Below are 24,973 nucleotides of genomic sequence, written 5' to 3'. Positions count from 1 at the left end.
GGTGCTACACAGGGAACAAAAATAACAAGAATATCTGGTGTGGTGGTCCAAACAGTCTGTCTAATCAATACACCATCACATTGACTGCATTTTGTGGGTGCACCCCATTTAGTGATTAATTGCCTAACTAGAATATCAAGCGATGATGTGTCTGTATTTAGTCAAACCTGAAAAATTGAGCTGAAGTAATACTCATTGTGTGAGATGCTGTTTTTGCAAGTTTCACTGCTATGAGTATGCATAGCACTGACCACTGTTTTAATACCCAAATCTTGTAACCAGGGGAGTAATTGATATATAAAAACATTATGCCAATGATGGAATGGTCATGTTTATCTCTATCAAAACTTGCTCAAACTCACAGTGCTTAAAGATGCATCCAGGCCTCTGAACTGCAGACAAGAGAGCAGCAAAGTTATCTTTAATATCTGAACATTCTGTCATGGATTGTGGGTCAAGATGCTTGAAGGTAGTTTTCACTATCCTGGGATGTAACAAAGACGGCAAAGAGGAGTTGAACCAACAGTTTGCGGCTCTGTTTTCAAATCTAGATATTGTTATTTTGATATCATTCAGGAAATCCTGCTGAGATTTCAATCTATTGACTGAATGTGGCTCACAACACAATAAATACTGGATCATTGTTCATCCCTGTCTTTTTATTAAGACCGAATGATTTAGAATGTATAGCTGGAGGAATATGAAAAGACTTACGGAGATGCCTTGGTGCTTTTTCCTTTTCTCCCAGCTTTCCTCGGGTTGTGGTAGTATGCATTACCTTTTTGGATTGCAAAATTAGATTTTCTCACATATGTCTCTCTGGCCAGCTTTATGCAGAGTGCAATTTGACAATACACTTGTCAATTCTATGTTCTGTATCAACAAGAAATAACACCCTTGTGTTTTTGAATGTTACCTCACTAATTGCTGTACTTTTCTTATTCTATCTTGGATTTGACTTGTATAATGCTGAAAACGTCTGTACATTTCTTACCAAAAGGTCAGACCAAATTGGTATTACAGGGAGAAAGTTTTTTAAAGTGTGTCCAACTGCATGGTTCACTTTTAGAATGTCTGTTCAACTCCCCCATCCCCCTTTTGCCTTCAGAACCGTCTCAATTCGTCAGGGCATGGACTCCGCAAGGTGTCGAAAGCGTTCCACAGGGATGCTGGCCCATGTTGACGCCAATGCTTCCCACAGTTGGGCCAAGCTGGCGGGATGTCCTTTGGGTGGTGGACACACGGGAAACTGTTGAATGTGAAAAACCCAGCAGCGTTGCAGTTGTTGACACAAACATGTGCGCCTGGCACCTACTACCATACCCCGTTCAAAGGCACTATATATTTTGTCTTGCCCATTCACCCTCTGAATGGCACAGATATACAATTAATATCTCAATTGTTTCAAGGCTTAAAATTCCTTCTTTAACCTGTCTCCTGCCCTTCATCTACACTGATTGAAGTGGATTTAACAAGTGACATCAATAAGGGTTCACCTGGTCAGTCTGTCATGGAAAGGATTCACCTGGTCAGTCTATGTAATGTTTTCAACACTCAGTGAACATGCTAACTCTATACCTATCATCTTTACCACATAAGTGTTTTACAGAGTTCACAAGCCAGTCGCATTAAATTACTTTTGTATGCTCGTATGACACAGAAGTCAAGATCTCTTGCTGTAGCTTGTTCTATGTCTATTTTCCAGCAGCGCCGCAAATACATCTCCATATTGTTGCTATTAAACATTTTCATAGCTACATTCAAGAACTCTGTAGGACTTGGAGAAGCAGAGAATGTCCACCTCCAGGTCACGCTGACCTTCGAGGGTGGTCCTGGTACTGATACCATTCACTTTACCCTGTAATCATATGGATATTTTAGGTTTTGCAGTGATCATTATACTTTAACCTGATGACCTGATGCATTTGGCACATGTGGCTGGCCGTGGGCTGATTTTAAATGTGTAAAGGCGCGCTCTATAAGCCAATATGTATTCCATATACAGGGATGCGCATTGTGGCCAATGTAATAGGCGGAGTAAAATGCCAGCAACACTCCTTGTTACTCAGAGCACCATGAAATGACACCATATACATTCTACAGACCCTACTGAGTATTCCCTACAATACTTTTACTGCTGCACCTCGAATAGTTTTTGCTCTATAAGCCAATATGTATTTCATATACAGTTACTTACAGTGGGGGCATTTATTTGACCTTGGAACATGTTATAAAACCCACATTTAATACAAATGTCACTTAAACATGAACAAATATGTTCATTGTTAATGTTTAGAAAATTATTTTTCATATATCATGAATAATACATACAGGTTATTGACACTTTTGTACGATTACATAGGGAACTTTTATTTAGAAAATGTCCGAAATTCTGTGACCCGGAAATACTTTTTTAGTGTAGCTGACGAGACGCTGCTGAAGAAGAAAGCCACTGGTTGTGTTGGCAAAAATATGGTAAAATCGGATAGAGGTATGCAGAAGAAATAAGGGAATATGTCCGTATATGTCCGTTTTCCATTTGACGCAGGATACAGCAAACTGACTTGACCCCATCGGACATAGCTACAGCAAAGTACGTTAGTTCACTCTTAAAGGGATTTTCATAATCATTGTGTTCATTGCTAATCAACAAAAACGGATTCTGCTTGACCAAATCCGATTCCTTGTATTTATTACTTAGTATTCATCGGGATATTATGAGCTTTTGTCGATTACGGAATTTGTGTTAGTTTTTTACGGGAGAGCGACTTACTTTTAATGAAGGAAAACTCCCTAAATAATGTTCAGCCCTAAAGCAATGGAGGAGGAGAAAGGGATACATATGAGAGGGAGATTTTTTGGGGGCTCCTGAGCCCTTTGTTTGTATTTCCAACGAAGAAAACATTTTAGATGTTGTCCATTTCTAAATAATTTAGACGTCTTGCCATCTAAGTTGACAATTGTATTATTACCCTCGCCTCGGACCAGCTGCATATCTTCCACCCATTTTTTTTATTCCCAAGGTTCAAATGGCCAAACCTTTAGGTCGGTGTGTCCAACAAAGTTAATGTAGCGATCCATCTAGCGAGCAATAAACAATGTAGCACGCTTCCTTGCTCATTATAGTGCTGCCAAAGAGATGCTACTTTACAACAAAAAATATTGCGGTAAAACGTTACATTGTAACGTTTGATAACACAGCCATATTAACTTAGATTTTGCTGCTAGCTGTAACTAGCCTGCCAACTAGCTGTGCTTACGTTTATGAGGAGTCTGCAATCGAAATTGTCCGTGGTGAAATGTATTATGCATATAGATAGTGAGTTTTTTTTGCAAATTCTGTAGCATTTTTGGGGCCACAACGTTGTCATTTGATACAACTGAAAAGGGGCGCTCCTCCCTACATTAGCCAGATGACGTGATACATAGCATAACGCACATGCGCCCCTATTGCTTTTTCTCTGAGTTGTCAAAGCAAGCAAAGCAGAAACTGGCTACTCTTTGACTGATGTAGCTGGCAAGGTAACTGCTGTTTGACTTAACAGAAAAAAGTATTTATTTCCAGTGCTGAGCTAGTAGTTTAACTGACGTGTAACGTTAGTTAATGTTTCATCCCTTCACAACAGAAGTTCTGTCTGAAGTGAATGAACTAAAGCTACCACAGCCAGTTCAGCTCTAGCCTCTAGCTATCAGTCAGGTAGCAGTATCTAACAGCTGTTGTATGTATGGAAATGTTTTGTAGCCTGATATTCTGTTTTTTGACAGCGCATTGTGAGTTTTTATTAGTCAGTATAGCAATGTACAGTTATTGATCTGCCAGGTTCCTTAGCTAATTCACTTATTTTCACACTGACACGGTATAAACAGCTCTACAGGCTTCACTGTCATGGTGCACAGTCAGTACATAACACCATGCTTATCATTTATTAGCAGGATCAGATGGTGACAGATGTCCAAGCAAAGCCAGACAGCCAGGAAAGACATGTCTACGAATTTTGCAGTATAATATAGCAATCAATGAATGGATACAAAGTTCCATCTTGAGTTGATGGGTAGGCTTCAGTTTGGGACCTAGGAATAATGGTCATTTCAATTATTGAACCATTGATTCTATTCTTGGATAATATAATGTAGAAATGTACACCAAGGTAATTCTTTGACGTGCCTCATCTGAGAAGGATCAGATGGTGACAGTGGTCTCAGCAGGGTCAAGCAACCAGGGAAGACCAGTGTGTGACGGCGCTGAGATTACACTTTATTCTCTACTCAGAAAACACTGGACAAGCCAGGAGCTTCAAAGATTGAAACTATTTTAAGGCAGTCTGACAAACCTCTAAAGTTGATTTCCAAACTGTATCAAGGGTTGATAGAGGCTTTTCCCGATGACACAAAAAATGTAAAACAAAAATGTGAGGAAGACCTGGTAGACACTATTGATGATGCTGAATGGATACAGATATGTTTAAATGCCCAGTCATGTTCATATCATCTCAGACATAAAACAACCATCCATATAACGTACTATATGTCAGTGAAACAATATCATCATTCAGAAATGTACTTCCTCTGCTGGGGGTGTAAAACACAGAAGGGGACGCATTTGCATATGTTGTGGTCTTGTGAAGGCTGACTGAATTCTTGCAAGAGTATGTTCTATTATCTCAGCAGGTCTTTAGATCTCCCTTCTACCTGTTTTGGTTTGCTTGGTAATGTTGATACTGGAGACAGTTTCTTCTAATAACAATGTAACACAGCATTTATAGCAGCTAAGAAATGCATTGCCATTAATTGGAATGTTGATTATCCCCCCACACTGTCACAATGGATGGCAGAAATGTCCAGTTATGTACAGTATCACTAGATTTGATCTATTACAAGATTACAGGTATATTGTGATACTTTCATAAGGTCTGGATGCCTTCTATGGAATATTATACGACAAAAGGAGTCTGTATTGAAAACATGCCCATGTCAGGAGAGATACCTTGTCAGGCAATCTCTAGCTGCTGATGATCCCGTTTAAACTCTATTCCTTCTTCCAGATCAGTTTCCTGTGTGTGGACTCTGAATGGCTGTTCTCTCGCTCCAAGAACAGCTGTCACCCAGTCCCTTCTGAGAGTGAGTGAGCGTGAAGAGAGCTCAACGATTTCACATGAATCAAGCGCTCACTTACTCCAGTTGAAGCCGGAACAGAGAGACACGTCAGCACAAACTCACAGATCTGCTGTAAAAATCACACACACACACACACACACACACACACACACACACACACACACACACACACACACACTAGGCAAAGCTACATCCTCACATTTCAGACACTGCACCTTTTCATTCCCACCATCCATACGTTCACTCCTCTGCTTCAGTGAACATGTACGGCAGCTCCCGTTCCGTGGGCAGAGCGGATGCCAACCACAGCGGAGGAGGGAGAGATGGGGGGAGCAGCCAGGGTTCAGGTCGCTCCCCTCATCTCCCCCGTTCCCCACGGATGGGCCACCGTCGCACCAACAGCACGGGGGGCAGTGGAGGGGGTCCAGGCGGAGCGGGGGGTAAGACCCTCTCCATGGAGAACATCCAATCCCTCAATGCCGCCTATGCCACCTCAGGACCCATGTACCTGAGCGACAACGAGGTTGCCATGTCCGACCACGTTAACAAGAGTGGTCGAGAGATGACCACAATGGGTCGACAGAGGGTGACCTACGGGTCAAGAGCAGGAGGGGGTGGAGGGGTGGCAGCGAGCACCCCCAACATCGCCACATCTGTCCAGGCCAATGCTGTGCTCCCTGGGGGAATGATGGCAGGTGACGCCCTGGCTTTTGGGGATCACCACATGGCTTCCACGGTCCCTCACTCCCTGAGACAGGCCCGGGACAACACCATACTGGACCTGCAGGCCCAACTCAAAGAGGTCAGTAGCCACAGTTGGTAACGTTAGTCTGTCTGTAGAATGACAATGGACAAGGAAAGCTCAGTGCTGTGGTGTCATAAGGAAAGTTAGTAATAACTCGTTTGACATGTACCCTACTTTGAGCAGAAGATCCAGTTTGACTTTGATGTTGAATGTTCTGCTATTCTAAGGCTTTGTGTGAAAACATTTTGTATTTGCAGTGTGTGTATGGAAATGTATGTTTGACTGACTAAGTCCACTGGTCCCTCAGGTTCTGCGTGAGAACGAGTTGCTGCGTCGTGAGGTGGAGGTGAAGGAGAGCAAGCTGAGTTCCTCCATGAACTCCATCAAGACTTTCTGGAGCCCTGAGCTGAAGAAGGAGAGAGCCCTAAGAAAGGATGAGGTGTCCAAGATCACTGTCTGGAAGGAACAGTACCGCGTGGTGCAAGACGAGACACAGGTGTGTGTGTGTGTGTGTGTGATTTTCCATCCATGTAATTGTGAAAGAAAGGATTGGGGGTGAGATAATCTGATCCTAGATTTGTGTAGACGGCAATTTACTACCTCAAGCACAGGACAGGTTATAGCCTATAATCTAGGTGTTTTGGTCGTTTTTTGTGGGTTTTCTCTTTGACCGGTATTGCCAGCATTATCCACTGGATTTGCTGCAGGCGGAAAATCCTAGGAAACGTCCCTTTTTCAGGACCCTGTCTTTCAAAGATAATTCGTGAAAATCAGAATATCTTCATTGTAAAGGGTTTAATAAACACCGTTTCCCATGCTTGTTCAATGAACCATAAACAATTAATGAACATACACCTGTGGAACGGTCTGTTGAAATTGCAGCCCAAATAAAGGCTTCACAGAGTTCAAGTAACAGACACATCTCAGCATCAACTGTTCAGATGAGACTGCGTGAATCAGGCCTTCGTGGTCGAATAGATGCAAAGAAACCACTACTAAAGGACACCAATAAGAAGAGATTTGCTTGGGCAAAGAAACACGAGCAATGGACATTAGACTGGTGGAAATCTGTCCTTTTGGTCTGATGATTCCAAATTTGAGAGTTAAGGTTCCAATGGCCGTGTCTTTGTGAGACGCGGAGTAGTTGAACGGATGATCTCTGCATGTGTGGTTCCCACCATGAAGCATGGAGGAGGAGGTGTGATGGAGTGGGGGTGCTTTGCTAGTGACACTGTCGGGAATTTATTTAGAATTCAAGGCACACTTAACCAGCATGGCTACCACAGCATTCTGCAGCGATACGCCATCCCATCTGGTTTGGGCCCAAAACACAACTCCAGGCTCTGTAAGGGCTATTTGATCAAGAAGGAGAGTGATGGAGTGCTGCATCAGATGACCTGGCCTCCACAATCACCCGACCTCAACCCAATTGAGATGGTTTGGATGAACAGGACCGCAGAGTGAAGGAAAAGCAGCCAAGAAGTGCTCAAGCATATGTGCGGGAACTCCTTCAAGACTGTTGGAAAAGCATTCCTCATGAAGCTGGTTGAGAGAATGCCAAGCATGTGCAAAGCTGTCATCAAGGCAAAGGGTGGCTACTTTGAAGAATATAAAATATAAAATAAGCTCAGCAAAAAAAGAAACGTCCTCTCACTGTCAACTGCATTTATTTTCCACAAACTTAACATGTGTAAATATTTGTATGAACATAAAATTAAACAACTGAGACATAAACTGAACAAGTTCCACAGACATGTGACTAACAGAAATTGAATAATTTGTCCCTGAACAAAGGGGGGGGTCAAAATCAAAAGTAACAGTCAGTATCTGGTGTGGCCACCAGCTGCATTAAGTACTGCAGTGCATCTCCTCATGGACTGCACCAGATTTGCCCGTTCTTGCTGTGAGATGTTACCCCACTCTTACACTAAGGAGAGATGCACAATCCAACAGGTCCCAGACCTGCTCAATGGGATTGAGATCCGGGCTCTACGCTGGCCATGGCAGAACACTGACATTCCTGTCTTGCAGGGAATCATGTACAGAATGAGCAGTATGGCTGGTGGCATTGTCATGCTGGAGGGTTATGTCAGGATGAGCCTGCAGGAAAGGTACCACATGAGGGAGGAGGATGGCTTCCCTGTAACGCACAGCGTTGAGATTGCCTGCAATGACCACAAGCTCAGTCCGATGATGCAGTGACACATTGACCACCCCAGACCATGATGGACCCTCCACCTCCAAATCGATCCCGCTCCAGAGTACAGGCCTCGGTGTAACGCTCATTCCTTCTACGATAAACTCAAATCCAACCATCACCCCTGGTGAGACAAAACTGCGACGCGTCAGTGAAGAGCACTTTTTGCCAGTCCTGTCTGGTCCAGCGACGGTGGGTTTGTGCCCATAGGAGACGTCGTTGCCGGTGATGTCTGGTGAGGACCTGTCTTACAACAGGCCTACAAGCCCTCAGTCCAGCCTCTGTCCGCAATAGGCTGAAAGTCTGAGCACTGATGGAGGGATTGTGCGTTCCTCGTGTAACTCAGGCCATTGTTGTTGCCATCCTGTACCTGTCCCGCAGGTGTGATGTTTGGATGGACCGATCCTGTGCAGGTGTTACACGTGGTCTGCCACTGCGAAGACGATCAGCTATCCGTCCTGTCTCCCTGTAGCGCTGTCTTAGGCGTCTCACAGCACGGACATTGCAATTTATTGCCCTGGCCACATCTGCAATCCTCATATCTCCTTGCAGCATGCCTAAGGCACGTTCACGCAGAGCAGGGACCCTGGGCATCTTTCTTTTTGGTGTTTTTCAGAGTCAGTAGAAAGGCCTCTTTCGTGTCCTAAGTTTTCATAACTGTGACCTTAATTGCCTACCGTCTGTAAGCTGTTAGTGTCTTAACGACTGTTCCACAGGTACATGATTATTAATTGTGTATGGTTCATTCACAAGCATGGCAACCAGTGTTTAAACCCTTTGAAGATCTAGTGAAGTTATTTGGATTTTTACGAATTATGTTTGAATAACAGGGTCCTGAAAAAGGGATGTTTATTTTTTTGCTGAGTTAATTTTTTTGATTTAACACTTTTTTGGGATACTTCATGATTCCAAATGTGTTATTTCATAGTTTTGATGTCTTCACTATTATTCTACAATGTAGAATATAGTAAAAAATTAAGAAAAACCATTGAATGAGTAGGTGTGTCCAACTTTTGGCTTATATATATATCTTTGCGCCATCTCAGTGAACTAATCCATTGTGGAGGTCTAGACTAAAGGCCCATTTATGCTTGATCCGAAAAATGTGGTCAGAGGCTCCATATGGAGGGTGTGATGTAATTGCGGAGCCTCCAAAAGCATGCAGAGGCCGAATCAAGCTCCATATGGAGGGTGTGATGTTATTGCGGAGCCTCCAAAAGCATGCAGAGGCCGAATCAAGATCCGTTCCGCATCACAATGCGCCTCCCAAATTTTGTAACATGATTGGTTGATGGTAGGTGAGGGCGGTACATCTTGTATAAACACACTCACGTCCTTGACAATAGCACTGCTCTGCAAAGCACAAGAAGTACGATATGAATGCCCTGACTTCTGCTGAGGCCATATCACCTTATATGCTGCAATGCCAATGCAGACATCGGATTTACCATGCTCCCAGATGCACAATCCACTTCTCTCTCCAGAATGCCCTCTCTCTCCTGCCAATTTGTGCACATTCATTGTTTTATAACTTAATTGTGTGAATTGTTTGTTTTGATTGTTAGCGTATATTAATTCCCCAATACATGCATACATACAGTGCATTCGGAAAGTATTCAGACCGCTTGACTTTGTCCGGGCTCTGGCTGGCCCACTCAAGGACATTCAGAGACTTGTCACGAAGCCACTCCTGCGTTGTCTTGGCTGTGTGCTTACGGTCGTTGTCCTGTTGGAAGGTGAACCTTCGCCCCAGTCTGAGGTCCTGAGCATTCTGGAGAAGGTTTACATCAAGGATCTCCCTGTACATTGCTCCGTTCATCTTTGCCTCGACCCTGACTAGTGTCCCAGTCCCTGCCGCTGAAAAACATACCCACAGCATGATGCTGCCACCACCGTGCTTCACCGAGAGATGGTGCCAGGTTTCCTCCAAATATGATGCTTGGCATTCAGGCCAAAGAGTTCAATCTTTAATCAGACTAGAGAATGTGTTTAGACACACACAATGTGTTTAGACACACTCTCAGACCATTATTTCTAATGGTCTGAGAGTCTTCAGGTGCCTTTTGGCGAACTCCAAGCGGGCTGTCCTGTGCCTTTGCTGAGGAGTGGCTTCCGTCTGGCCCCTCCATCATAAAGGACTGATTTGGTGGAGTGCTGCAGAGACGGTTGTCCTTCAGGAAGGTTCTCCCATCTCCACAGAGGAACTCTGGAGCTCTGTCAGAGTGACCATCGGGTTCTTGGTCACCTCCCTGACCAAGGCTTTTCTCCGCCGATTGCTTAGTTTGGCTGGGCGGCCAGCTCTAGGAAGAGTCTTGGTGGTTCCAAACTTCTTCCATTTAAGAATGATGGGGGCCACTTTTATTCTTGAGAACCTTCAATGCTGCAGACATTTTTTGGTACCCTTCCCCAGATCTGTGCTTCGACACAATCCTGTCTGAGTTCTACGTAAAATTCCTTTCAAATCAAATTATATTTGTCACATACACATGGTTAGCAGATGTTAATGCGAGTGTAGCGAAATGCTTGTGCTTCTAGTTCCGACAGTGCAGTAATATCTAACAATTCCCCAACAACTACCTAATACACATCTAATGGGATTAATGAGAATATGTACGTGTAAGTATATGGATGAGCGATGGCGAAGGTGCAATAGATGGTATAAAATACAGTTTATACTGTTGAAGTTGGAAGTTTACATACACCTTAGCCAAATATATTTAAACTCAGTTTTTCACAATTCCTGACATTTAATCCAAGTAAATATTCCCTGTTTTAGGTCAGTTAGGATCACCACTTTATTTTAAGAATGTGAAATGTCAGAATAATAGTAGAGAGAATTATTTATTTCAGCTTTTATTTATTTCATCACATTCCCAGTGGGACAGAAGTTCACATACACTCAATTAGTATTTGGTAGCATTGCCCTTAAATTGTTTAACTTTGGTCAAAAGTTTCAGATAGCCTTCCACAAGCTTACCTCAATAAGTTTGGTGAATTTTGGTCCATTCCTCCTGACAGAGCTGATGTAACTGAGTCAGGTTTGTAGGCCTCCTTGCTCGCAAACACCAATACCTTGACATTGTTGTCTTTAAGCCATTTTGCCACAACTTTGGAATTATGCTCGGGGCCATTGTCCATTTAGAAGACCCATTTGCGACCAAACTTTAACTTCCTGATTGATGTCTTGAAATGTTGCTTCAATATATCCACATAATTTTCCTGCCTCATGATGCCATCTATTTTGTGAAGTGCACCAGTCTCTCCTGCAGCAAAGCACTCCCACAACATGATGCTGCCACCCCGTACTTCACGGTTGGGATGGTGTTATTTTGGCTTGCAAGCCTCCCCCTTTTTCCTCCAAATATAACAATGGTCATTATGGCCAAACAGTTCTATTTTTGTTTCATCAGACCAGAGGACATTTCTACAAAAAGTACGATCTTTGTTCCCATGTGTAGTTGCAAACCGTAGTCTGGCTTTTTTATGGTGATTTTTGAGCAGTGGCTTCTTCCTTGCTGAGCGGCCTTTCAGGTTATGACGATATAGGACTTGTTTTACTGTGGATATAGATACTTTTGTACCTGTTTCCTCCAGCATCTTCACAAGGTCCTTTGCTGTTTTTCTGGGATTGATTTGCACTTTTTGCACCAAAGTACGTTCATCTCTAAGAGACTGAACGTGTCTTCTTCCTGAGCGGTATGACAGCTGCGGGGTCTCATGGTGTTTATACTTGTGTACTATTGCAGCCTAAATGCAGCCTCAGGATGTATGATTTCCAGTTTGTGTATAGTCCAGTGAAGTTCATTGATGACCGTCTTGGTGTCTGCTTGAGGGAGAATGTACACAGCTGTGACTATAACTGACGAGAATTCTCTTGGTAGGTTAAATGACCGGCACTGGATTGTAGGAATTCTAGATCGGGTGAGCAGAAGGACTTGAGTTCCTGTATGTTGTTATGATTACGATTACATGAGTCGTTAATCATAAAGAATACACCCCCGCCCTTCCTTTTCCCAGTGAGGTGTTTATTACTTTCGGCGTGATGGATGGAGAAGCCAGGTGGCTGATCCAATTCCGACAACATATCCCGAGAGAGCCATGTTTCCGTGAAAAAGAGAATGTTACAATCTCTGATGTCTCTCTGGAAGGCAACTCTTGCTCGAAATTCGTCTACCTTGTTGTCAAGAGACTGGACATTGGCTAGTAGTATACTCAGGAGTGGTGTGCGATGTGCACATCTACGGAGCCTGGCCAGGTGGCCGCTTTATCTGCCCTTACTGAGGCTGCGTTGTTTTGGATCGCCTACTGGAATTATCTCCATTGTCATGGGTGGTGGTCCGAACTGAGGATCCGCTTCGGGAAAGTTGTAATGTTTGTAATTTGACGTTGCTCTTATATCCAATAGTTATTCCCGGCTGTATGTAATAAGACTTAAGATTTCCTGGGGTAAGAAATAATACATAAAAAAAATAAAAAATACTGCATAGTTTCCTTAGAACTCGAAGCGAGGAGACCATATCTGTCGGCGCCATGCAACAACCTCATGGCTTGGTTTTTGCTCTGACATGCACTGTCAACTGTGGGAGCTTATATAGACAGGAGTGTGCCTTTCCAAATCATTTCTAATTAATTGAATTTACCACAGGTGGATTCCAATCAAGATGTAGAGACATATCAAGGATGATCAATGCATACAGGATGCACCTGAGCTCAATTTCGAATCTCATTGCAAAGGGTGTGAATACTTATCTAAAAGTATTACATATTTGTTTTTGTTTTTTATTTGAAAACATTTCTTGACCTGTTTTTGCTTTATCATTATGGGGTATTGTGTGTAGATTGCCGAGGGAAATTATATATTTAATTAATTTTAAAATAAGGCTGTAACTTAACGTGGAAAAAGTCAAGGGGTCTCAATACTTTCCGAAGGCACTGTAGGCATATAAATGTGTCCATTTTGGGATCTGATAGTATTTCTGATTGGCTTAACGCACCACCACTAATGACCTGTTGAGCTTCTCAACGTAATGTTTTCTTCACCTCAAACAGCAACCATACAAAGTCTGTTTTTACATCCATTGAGAATGACAATAGTTGCTCAATGTATTTGAAAAATATTTTCAGCTCCTTCCCTTTCGATAACCACTCAGCATGAAAGGGAAAAATGTCATGTTCTTATCCAGTGCAAATGTTATAAAATAGGCCTACCTGATTACATGTTATCAGTGCTTGTCTTGGACTGAAATAAGTTTCTGTACTCATTTTGGGTGCTGTTACTGTTTATATTTAGCTGCAGGAGTTCCACAATACTTTTGAGCTAATGTTCTATAGGAGCAACGGGAGCTCAAGCAGTAGAACATTTGAGTTGTCGGTTCTCAGCTCCGGTAAGCGCCTGCCAAAGTCAAAAACTGCATATTTTCCCTTGTGCAAATAGCCTACAGCCGTGTCTGTTCCGAGCTCACTATAGCAGGGAACTCTAAAGGGCCCAGAATATTTCATGCAAAGTTGCAAGTTCGTTAGCGCAATCTTCGGGCCGGACCCAAGTTAATAGTTGATGCAATGTTTCAAGTTTGGCTACACATGGCCTGTCTGCAACAATGTGATTTATAGGATATTTATTTTTATCTGATTTATTTTCTACCTGCAGGCTGCAGTGATTTTATTTGTTGGCTTTATTTAGGCTATTTCTACATAGATGGCAATAGAAGTTACTTTTTAGCTTTGTAACATTTTAATTTAGATTTGGATAGAATTTTGATTAACCACATTATAATTATTTTGAGATAGTTTCAGTTCATTTATAATAACGTCTTCCTTTCAAGAAAATGTGCATATGAAAACCATAACTTGCAAGCAGATAGGTAGAAATAGTAAGATAAATTGACATTCAACACGAGAAAGGCTACATGAGGAGTAGGCAACTTTTCACCGGAAACTTCAGGAGAGTAATGGCAGAATCTGTGAAAGCCTGCTGGAGTGGGAGGAGAATAGTTGGGTCATGTTTTTTCTTCTGGTTGTCTAGATCTCTGGCTCCCTCTTGAGGCATTTGTCTTATTTCATCAAACCTTAATCTTAAACATCAGACAAGCCCAATGAATGTAGGTGATTTTATTAAAACACATAGGGTCTGTCTATATATGGAAAAATGCATGTTTAAAAATGTCGACCAGTCAATCAAATGTATTTATAAACCCCTTTTTACACCAGCCCATGTTATAAAGTGCTATAATCAATTTGTCGAAAGAACAGACGACTTTCAGACAAAAATCATCCCGGAGCTGAATGTAGTTTCGTAAAATGTAGTTTCCTACCCCTGGTTTAGTCTAATGACCAGCTCAGCACTCCATCACTGTGTGTGTATAAATATGTGAATGTTGGGAGGGAGATTTTCTGCACTTGAACCTTCGGTCTTCTAACATAGGTGTGTGTGTGTGTGCGTGCGTGCAGATGTGCATTATGCTCATTTTGGCCTTAGGTCTTGCAATGCATTTCCAGGCATCACAATCCTGGTTTAACAGGAGAGTGTATAAGAAGTGTATAAGAAGTGTATAAGAAACAGGGACCAGTTCTGTTTCAGGACTAGTGTATCATCTACAAGTGAAACCATCTAGTAGCAACCAGATGTCTGGAAAACCTGGAGGATTTTTCACCTCATGTGTTGTACTTCACTACTCAAATCAATGTATTTCCCTTCTGAACGCTGGCACCCTGACAGAAGGCATGTCTTTAATGACTAGTGGAGTGGATGGGTTGATCTAGATAATTTGGTGTTTCTGTTCCAGCCCATTATGGCCTGCTGAGTCACACACACGCTTATCTAATGCCCCACTACTGTCCGTCTAACCATCCACGTCCAGCCCCTCACACTGCCAAGCACTCTCCCGTTTGTGTGTGTGTGAGAGAGAAAGCAAGTGTTAAGAGGGGGTGAAAGAGAGAGACCACTGTAGAGGAACAAAGAGAGAGAAAGACCTGCTGTGCGTGGATGTATGTTCGTGTATGCAGTGTGTGTGTGTGCGTTGGCTGCAGCTCTCTTGTAAATCCCTAGTATAAAATAGAAGACATTGATCCCCCTCATCCGCAGTGATAAGTGACTGCTATTAGTCTTTGAACGCGTGGCAGACGCTGTAAAATGGCTGTCATATTCCATCTCCTACTGTAGCACCACTGATACTCAACAAATGTACATTGCTCGTTACTGAACACTTCTCACCTCTCCACTCAAATACACCATTTGTCATGTCAGAATGTTCAATGTAAAGTATGTTTAATTGGCAACAATTAAAGTGGATCTATAACAGATATGTGATAAGAGAGGGAGGGAGATGAGTTAGGTTAGTGTTTGTTGAACGTTTGACCCATAGCATTGTACCACAATGTGCTGCAGATTTGACCCTCTGTAGCAGAGCCTTGCTTACTGTGTGTGTTCTGTTTAGATCAGCTTGCTACATCTCATCTCTTAAAGGCCAAGTGCAGTCAAAAACAGGATTTTGCTGTGGTTTATATACATTTCCACACTGAGGTTAGAATAATATTGTGAAAATGATAATGCCCTTTTAGAGTAAGAGCTGTTTGAAAAGACCTAACATTTCAGCTTGTTTTGGCGGTGTTGAATTTTGGCCTGGTGATATCACCAGGTGGTAAATTAGTTTAACCTCTAACGCCTCACAAACCCGGATCCGGGAGCACCCCCATCAAAAAAGCTGACTAGCATAGCCTAGCCTAAAGCCACAGGGATATCATATAATAAAATGTTCATGAAATCCCAAGTCCAAGACACCAAATGAAAGATACACATCTTGTGAATCAAGCCATCATTTCTGATTTAAAAAATGTTTTACAGGAAAGACACAATATGTAAATCTATTAGCTAACCACGTTAGCAAAAGACACCACTTCTTTACTCCACCATTTCTTTACTCCATCAGTAGCTATCACAAATTCGACCAAATAAAGATATAAATAGCCACTAACCAAGAAACAACCTCATCAGATAGTCTGATAATATATTTATTGTATAGCATATGTTTTGTTAGAAAAATTTGCATATTTCAGGTATAAATCAGAGTTTACCATTGCAGCCACCATCACAACTCTCACCAAAGCGACTAGAATAACTACAGAGACCATCGTGTATTAGCTAATTACTCATCATAAAACATTTCTTAAAAATACACAGCGTACAGCAGATGAAAGACACAGATCTTGTAAATCCAGACAATATTTCAAATTTTCTAAGTGTTTTACAGCGAAAACACAATATAGCGTTATATTAGCTTACCACAATAGCAAACATCACACCAGCATTGATTCAAGGCAAAAATAGCGATAACGTATAAACCACCAAAATATATTAATTTTTTCAATAACCTTCGCAGAATTCTTCAGATGACAGTCCTATAACATCATATTACACAATGCATATAGAGTTTGTAAGAAAATGTGCATATTTAGCGGCACAAATCGTGCTTATACAATGAGAATAGTTTCCAAAACATCAAGCAATCTGTCCGGCGCCATCTTGGAAAGGCACCTATTCTTATCGAAAACTATTCATAAACTTGACTAAAAAAATACAGGTTGGACAGCAATTGAAAGACAAATTAGTTCTTAATGCAATCGCTGGGTTACATTTTTTAAATTAACGTTACTGCGCAATACAGCGTGCGATAAAGCAAGGCTACACTGCAAGTAATGGCGTCTTATGCATTTGACTTTTTTCAACAGAACAATGAATTATCAGCATAAATAGTTCTTACTTTTTGATGACCTCTCATCAGAATCTTGGGATAGGTGTCCTTTGTCCAAAAGAATCGTTGCTGGGTTGGAGAAAGTCGTCTTCCACGTTGCAATTAGCAGTAAACGATAGCATGCGAGAGAGAGATACCCAACTTCCTACAGCGCCAGAAAATGAAATACCCGAAAATCGCAATATACTGACATAAACTGATATAACTCGGTTTAAAATAACAAGATTATGATGTCTTTAAAGCCTATATCGAATAAAAACAGAGCCGGATATATCTAGGAGCTAAAACAGGAGCTTCTAAAACGACATGCCAAGATCCTCCCTGCGTCAGAGCGAAGAGTCAAAATAGGGGACACCTGGATTCCAATCAATTTATAGACTTTTTGATCTGCCTAGAGACTCCATTTCAAGACCCTCTATTCGCTGACACCCAGGGGAAGGCATATGCAGTGCATCTCAACCAATAGAAGACAGGCAGATTTATAAACAGGTCTGAGAGCAGGTTGGAAAATTCTGCATTCTCACATACACATAGGGAAATTGCTCTAAGTCCAGTTCTGTTTCACTCACAGACATAATTCAAACGGTTTTAGAAACTAGAGAATGTTTTCTATCCAATCGTAATAATAATATGCATATTGTACGACCAAGAATTGAGTACGAGGCAGTTTAATTTGGGCACTATTTTTTTCCAATAATGAAACAGCCCCCATATTGAATTCTCTTTTTTCTACCATGTTATTGACTTGTTTATTGTTTACTCCATGTGTAACTCTGTGTTGTTGTCTGTTCACACTGCTATGCTTTATCTTGGCCAGGTCGCAGTTGCAAATGAGAACTTGTTCTCAACTAGCCTACCTGGTTAAATAAAGGTGAAATAAATAAAATAAAATAAAAAAATTGACAAGAAGTTTTAATAGACCAATAAGAAACCGGTTCAAAACTCACCAATAACAGCTAGTTTTCTGCCTTCCCCTCCCCACTCAGACCACTCCCAGACAGTCCTAGCAAAATTCTTGCTTGAGAAATTGCTCTTGGCTAGGGAGCAATTTCTTTGTTTCTTTTTGACAATTTTTTCAACAAAAAGAATCCTTTACAGTCCTGGCAATTGGCCTGTATAGATAGAGCTAAATTGAAATATTTCTTCCAGAAGAAATATGAAAAGCATATGCATAAACATAGTAGCAATTGAAAGGGAACAATTTAGAGATTATGGGAAAAGTATTAGCCTAAAGTTAAGGACACAACTGTTCACCTGACACAAGACTGAATCCAAACATTACACTGTTGATTTTTATGTGCATTTTACATTTACTGTACTTTTCGCAGCATTTGTTGATAACAAAATCTAAAAATACTCTGGATACATTCAGTAACATGTTAAGACTATTCCTGGGGAATGTGGGGTAGATGCAACATTACACAAAAATGGACTGGGTCATTCAGGTGCGTGTTCCGCTGCAAATTTTCTTCACAATAGACAGTCTCATTCTGTTCTGAACAACCCAGGGTATGACACCATGTCATCTTGTAACTACATCAGACATGGTGATCATCAACATTGACACTGTGTATATGACATTAGTTTTATGATATGGAAATGTGGCTTTCTTGTATGATATCAAAGTGGTATTTATTACACTCAATGTCTAATCTCTCTATAATAGAGTCGTCTTAATTTACAGCATTTCCCTCACTCAGACGAGACATCTTTTTCAAAAGTTGCCCAATTAGCGGAAGGGATAGGGGCAAGTTGTTGTCGCGTGCAGTTCTCAAGTTCAGAACGGCTGTCAGTCATACAGCGCTGTGAAGCTCAGTCTGAGCTTTGTCATTTATAGCATGTTACTGTACAGCCACTGCGTTACCATTTAGGCGCTTATCAGTGCCCAAATCTGCTATTTTCAACCCATATACAGATATGAGTGTGAAGGGCTACTTGTTATCCAGAAATTCGATTTTGAGATAAAAATGGCTGAATTGTACCTTTTTAAACGCCTCTCTGTTGTCTCTTAGAGCGAGATCTCAGTGAGTCAGACTTAGTCACTGGGTATGGGAGAATGAGGGAAGGTGAGAGAGTGAGCGGGAGGGTGAATGAGTGAAAGAGACATAGTGAGTGGCAGAGGAGGAGAGCGATGGATACAGGCACTGACTTGTTTTTGTGCTGTTGTCTGAAACATCTCCCAGCTGATCCAAATGAGAGAATAGAACACAGCATTGTATTTCTGTCACATAGCTGGTCTGTCAAAGAACTGTGGCAGTACAGGCTCCAAAGAATGAATGCTGGCTGGTTTGTACTTTTGCTCACTCTGTATTCCACTGGATGGGAATGCCCTGATTTGAGTAGATGGTGTCCTACTTGTTGCTGTATCCTTCTATCCTTCGCTCCACTTCTCCTTCTCTCTCCCTTTCCCCCTCTATTTGATAAATAAACAAATGAATCCCTACTCCATCTTATTTTATGCAGCATCCTGAAATGAAAGGTGAAACATAAATAGATAACCTCTGTCTCTGTCTCTCTCTCTGGCGTCCCCTCTCCCCCCCAGCACCTCCATATGACAGTCCAGGCATTGCAGGATGAACTGAGGATACAGAGAGACCTGAACCAGTTGCTTCAGCAGGACCCTTCCAGCCAAGGTCATGACCTGGCCCTGACCTCTGAACCCACGGAGGAGAACTACCGTCGGCTGCACGGGGACCACGAGCGTCAGGTCAAGGAGCTGTTCCTGCTCAGAAAGACCCTGGAGGAGATGGAGCTGAGGATAGTCACCCAGAAACAGACCCTGGGCGCCCGGGACGAGTCCATCAAGAAACTACTGGAGATGCTGCAAAGCAAAGGTGGGTTACCATGCCCCACACGCTGTGGCCGTATTAGTAATGTTTTTATATTAACATCTTCTAAATGACCATATTATTGTATTATATTCCAGGGCCGTCGGCTAAGGCGTCAGAGGAAGACCAGGAGAGAACCAGGAGACTGGCTGATGCTGAGATGCACAGACACCATCTAGAGTCCCTACTGGACCAGAGAGACAGGGAGACAACTGCTCTACGAGAGGTGAGGAACTCAGCGAGAGGCGAGGGAGGGAGGTAACAAATTGAGCTTAAGTTGGGTCACACCACAAACTATTAGGGATTGAGTGGTGTGTAGTAGACAACGTGTGGAGCGTAACGACCTTGTTCTCTTTAGGAGCTGCACCGTCGATACGAGGGAACCCCAGAGTCCACAAAAACCAAGGCTCTACAGACTGTCATCGACATGAAGGTACCCATCTGTGTGTGTGTGTGTATTATAGGGCTGACCCATTTGGTCGATGGTTTGGTCGATAGACTGCTGGTCGACGGAGATTTCTTCAGTCGAACAGTCGCCCCCCCCACCCCCAAAAGAAATCATGGTGTACAAGAAACCTGTATGATTTGCGCCTAAGTGGAGGTTGTGGGGATGGGACAGTCCATCACTCTTAAGACATGTGCTACTGAAATTGCATATGCTTAGGCCTATATTTTGTAACAACAATGGTGCAACACTAATACAAAATATGATTATTTTATAACAAATGCGCTTTCTCCCGTGTTGGATAGCAGTCGCTGTCCACAGTACTGAAACACGCTGTTGAATTGGCACCTTTTCCTAAACCATGTTGCTATGTGCATAATAGCAAAGTTAACCAGCTTTTTGGTGTTGAGAACAATGTGGCAGAAGCAGCAGCAGAATGACAAGACGAGAAAACAGCCCTTGCTTTAATTGTCTAAAATTAGGGGGAAAAATGTATTCCATCCATTTTGAGAATAAGGCTGTAACGTAACAATGTGGAAAAAGTCAAGGGGTCTGAATACTTTCCAAATGAACTGTATATCTACAAAAATAAGACAGATCCTGCTTCTGTTGCCTGTTTGAGTGTTTGTTTAATAGCCTACTGATTCCGTCAGCACCAAGCCTCACGTAACCACAACATGTCGGATAAACAATTTCACAAATTCGTCTGTTTTTAATCTTTGCTATGCTGTAATAAAGGCTTTATACTTTTTTTCATTAGAACAGCCTCTCTGGTATTACTTATGTATTTAGTGTTTACACTCCCAAATTGTCAGAGAAATAATATTTATAAAAATAAGAGCCCTCCTTTTTCTTGATTTCGTTGTTGTTGTTGTTGTTATTATTATCATTACAATTAGGGATGCACCGATATTACATTTTTGCCCGATACCGATATCCGATATTTTCCTTGCCCCAAAAAATTATAGTGATAACTGATATTTAAAATTTTAGTGGCCTTTTAAACATTCTAGGACAGTGAAATGGTTATCACACACACATGGACGCAGCGGTCTAAGGCACTGCATCTCAGTGCAAGATGCGTCACTACAGTCTCTGGTTCGAATCCAGCCTGTATCACATCCAGCAGTGATTGGGAGTCCCATAGGGTGGCGCACAATTGGCCTAGCTTCGTCCGTGTTTGGTCGGTGTAGGCCGTCATTGTAAATAAGAATTTGTTCTTAACTGACTTGCCTAGTTAAATAAAGGTTACACACCAAACTAACCAAAAAGTGATTTTGTTGGCATTTCCCTATGTCCCCATTACCAGTAAAGCCTATTTCTTTCACTTACTTGCTGTGCTGTTTCGTTGTTCAGTCGTTTCATTCTCAACCAGGATTTCATCATACATGTCAAGCAGTGAAGTTTCAGCTCTGTGTGTCCGTGGCCTCTCTTCCTCAGTGCGCACTGTCACTGTGTCCGTTTCCATCTTGTCCAGCTGTGTCTAACATTTCACATAAACCCTGTTTCTTGTCTGCATTGAGGTAGAGGTCCTTGTACCTAGCATTGAGCATAATGGCGACACAGTAGAGACTCAGAGAGAATGCCACTGAATCGCTTGTTCACAGTCTTGAGTACTTTTGTAAGTTTTAACCCCACGGTCTGTGTCGACAGTTTTGTTGAGCAGGCGTTTCAATGCCATGACAGAGGGTATCACGTCTGCTGCAGACACAGTTGATTAGCTTATTTCTTGAGTCAGTTGTTTGAATGGAGCTAAGAGTTTGTTCATGTTTCAGACATGTTCTCAAATGCCATTGAAATGGCAGCAGCGTTATAAGAACCAGCACATTCTTGAGCATGCAATATGGCTTTCCTCAGTGTGAAATCATCGTCGACCCACTGTGCTGTCAGACTCAGCATGCTCATGAGGCTGACATCGCTGGTCCAAATGTCATTCGTGAAGCTAGTATCAGTGACACCCATAGCAAGTACTCAAGGATGTGTTTCAACAATACTGTGTCACTTGGTAGTGTGTACCGGGGCTCGACCAGTCAGCGGAAGCCAACATCATCCACGACAGAGAACGGTTGATTGTCAAGGGCAATGAATTCCATTATCTTGGTGTCAAATGGATTTCTCCTTTGAGTTGTCTCTGTGAATTTTCTTATTCTTTTAAATGACTGCTGGACTTGAACTTGTTTAGTTGTTGAAAGTGTGTGCTTAGAATTTTTCTGCTTTTCTGTGTAGTGCTGTTGTTTTTGTGGCGTCATTACGTCATCTACCTACGTTTTATATAGCTATGCACGTCAGCTTTGACATCGGTTTTGCACACTGACGTTAAATTAGACATCGGGCCGATGTTGGCTTTTTTAGCTAATATCGGCCGATTTGATATGCTCACCGATATATCGTGCATCCCTAATTACAATAATAAGTAATGTCATTATCATTGGTAGACTTAGTATAGCGGCCTTGTATAACCACCATCGAGTTGTAGGCCTGAGAGCTCTTCCTGTTTAGTCTTAATACCGTAACTTACTTAGACATATTTCAATACTTATATAGGCGACTGTATCAATCAATAATGTATTAGTTGATGTCGTCACACAGCATATGAGTCATTCATGATTTTGAAATGCAATCAAGCATTTTAGTTTTAACATAAAATATCAAAGCGACCCCTGATTAGCGTAAAAAATAAATAAACCGTTGCATTTCGGAAATTGCATTCACGAATGAATGAGTCTATTTTTCATATTTGCTGTAAAAAAGGCTTAACAAAAAAACGTTGGTATGCTTATAATTGATTTAGTGTTGACATTGTTCCAAACGGTCAGAAAAATGTATATTGTAATCTAACAGCACCTGTTTGGCACAAATAATATGCACGCAGCGCTTGCTCCTCACCTTCCCCAGTATTTTCCACAACTGACTTCCCCTTTACCTCCTGAGCAACCAGTAAACATTCCCCGTTTGGAGTTTATTTCTCATGTCCTCTGCATCCATTTTGCTGTTACGGTGTTAAAAGTTTGTTATAACTAATGTATTAATGTGATTATGATATGTTATAGGACAGACCCTATTGGTCACTTGCATGCAATACATACCTGTTTCATGTAAAGAGAGCAAGGGTTGAGGGAATGGGGAAAATTTTTCCTAAACAAATTAGGGATCAGAAATGGCAGTAATTATGGGTGGTGCTAGTCACACAGTCACTCGCTGTCATTTTAACACAACACAGCAAGTCTGAATCCGGCACAATCAAATCAATTGCAGTCAGACTCCCTCTAGTCATTTGTGTGTCTTAATTATTTCATAAAACAGTGTTCTTCAAGTATCAGACAAGCTCAATGCATGTAGTTGATTTGATTAAAACACATAGGATGTGTCTATCTATTGAAAAATACCCATTTTAAAATTTAGACCAATCGATTGGTCGAAAGAACAACGATGAAAGAACGACTTGGTCGACCAAGATTTTTTTGGGGGGTCCGACAGCCCTATTGCATTAACCCCTTCTCTGTCTGATGTGTGTCAGGATGCTAAGATCAACTCTCTGGAGCGAGGTCTGAGGGACATGGAGGAGGAGGTGATTATGTTGAAGTCCAATGGCCTGCTGAGCTGTGAGGAGAGACAAGAGGAGATGAAACAGATGGAAGTCTACCGCAGCCACACCAAGTTTATGAAGAACAAGGTGTGAGGTCACTTCCCCTCAGTTTCCATTGATCAGAATTCCATTTCTATCAGTTTATATTGGTCAGGCTTCAAGTCCCCTTGGTTCTGAGAGGTTAGAGGTCGGTTCAGTTCCTTCCAATCAGCTCAATATCAATCTGTTCTGTAGTTGTACATGTTCTCTTCATATCCCAACCCTCCTTCCTCTGCTCATCACCATCTACCTCTCCTCTACATCTTTCTTTTGCTCTTGTTGTCCTCTTCTTCCACCTCTCCCTTCTTTCTCCTCCCTCTCTCTCGCTCTCTTTCACTGTCTCAGATGGACCAGGTAAAGCAGGACCTCAGCAGGAAGGAGACGGAGCTGATGGGGTTGAGGACCAAGCTGGAGACTCTCACCAACCAGTTCTCAGACAGCAAACAGCACATCGAGGTCCTCAAGGAGTCACTGACCGCTAAAGAACAACGAGCTGCAATCCTACAGACAGAGGTACACACACATTTCAGAACCAGCAATATAAGTATATAGACACTCACTGGCCAGTTTAAGTAAACCACCACGTTCACAAATTGATTGCCCCTACAGACAGTGATTCATGTGGCCATGTGTGGCTATATAAAGCAGGCATACGGGCATTGAGGCATTGTTACTGTTTGATTGAACAGGCAAAACAAGTGACCTAATGCGACTTTGAGTGTGGTATGATCCTCGGTGTCAGTCATGCCGGATCCAGTATCTTAGAAACGGCCACCCTCAACTGCTTGTTGATGAGAGGTCGAAGGAGAATGGTAAGAATCATGCAAGTTAACAAACAGACAAATAACGCCACAGTACAAAAGTGGTGTGCAGAACGGCATCTCGGGACCCACAACTCGTCAGTCCTTGTCACGGATGGACTATTGCAGCAGACAACCACACCGGGTTCCACTTCTATCAACTAAAAACAAGAAGAAGCGGCTCCAGTGGGCACGCAATCACCAACACTGATCAATTGAGGAGTGGAAAAACATTGCCTGGAACATGACAGTGAGTTCAGTTTACTTGAGTGGCCTGCAGACCTCAACTGAATAGATCATCTTTGGGCTGAGATGAAATAGGCTGTTCTCAGCATGAATGTACCACCGTCCAATCTGCAGCAACTGAGTAATGCCATTGCGTCAGCATGAACTAACATCCTTGTGGAACGTTACAACACCTTGTAGAATGCCCCAAAGAATGCAGGCTATTCTGGAGGCAACGGGGGGTCC

The 24,973-nt window shown here is 42.2% G+C and overlaps 1 protein-coding gene across 4 annotated transcripts in view; it reads left to right on the top strand.

The window, feature by feature from the left end:
* The first annotated feature begins 2,411 nt into the window (after positions 1 to 2,411).
* Positions 2,412 to 24,973, top strand: part of LOC129862199 (ELKS/Rab6-interacting/CAST family member 1-like) — a 40,481-nt gene continuing 17,919 nt past the window's right edge. For all 4 annotated transcript variants that reach the window (XR_008760737.1, XR_008760736.1, XM_055933620.1 and 1 more), the window contains exons 1-8: positions 2,412 to 2,593; positions 5,043 to 5,917; positions 6,168 to 6,356; positions 19,347 to 19,638; positions 19,731 to 19,858; positions 19,991 to 20,065; positions 23,595 to 23,750; positions 24,048 to 24,215. Coding sequence is in view for 2 of the 4 variants with exons in the window: in XM_055933620.1 (XP_055789595.1) it covers positions 5,378 to 5,917; positions 6,168 to 6,356; positions 19,347 to 19,638; positions 19,731 to 19,858; positions 19,991 to 20,065; positions 23,595 to 23,750; positions 24,048 to 24,215 (1,548 nt within the window). In the remaining 2 variants the exon portion in view is untranslated. The remainder of the gene's footprint in view (positions 2,594 to 5,042; positions 5,918 to 6,167; positions 6,357 to 19,346; positions 19,639 to 19,730; positions 19,859 to 19,990; positions 20,066 to 23,594; positions 23,751 to 24,047; positions 24,216 to 24,973) is intronic.

This window comes from Salvelinus fontinalis, chromosome 9, assembly GCF_029448725.1.
Source record: "Salvelinus fontinalis isolate EN_2023a chromosome 9, ASM2944872v1, whole genome shotgun sequence".
Classification (NCBI taxonomy): domain Eukaryota; kingdom Metazoa; phylum Chordata; class Actinopteri; order Salmoniformes; family Salmonidae; genus Salvelinus; species Salvelinus fontinalis.
The sequence above is the reverse complement of the archived record's forward strand: the minus strand, read 5'-3'. Positions and strand labels throughout refer to the sequence as shown.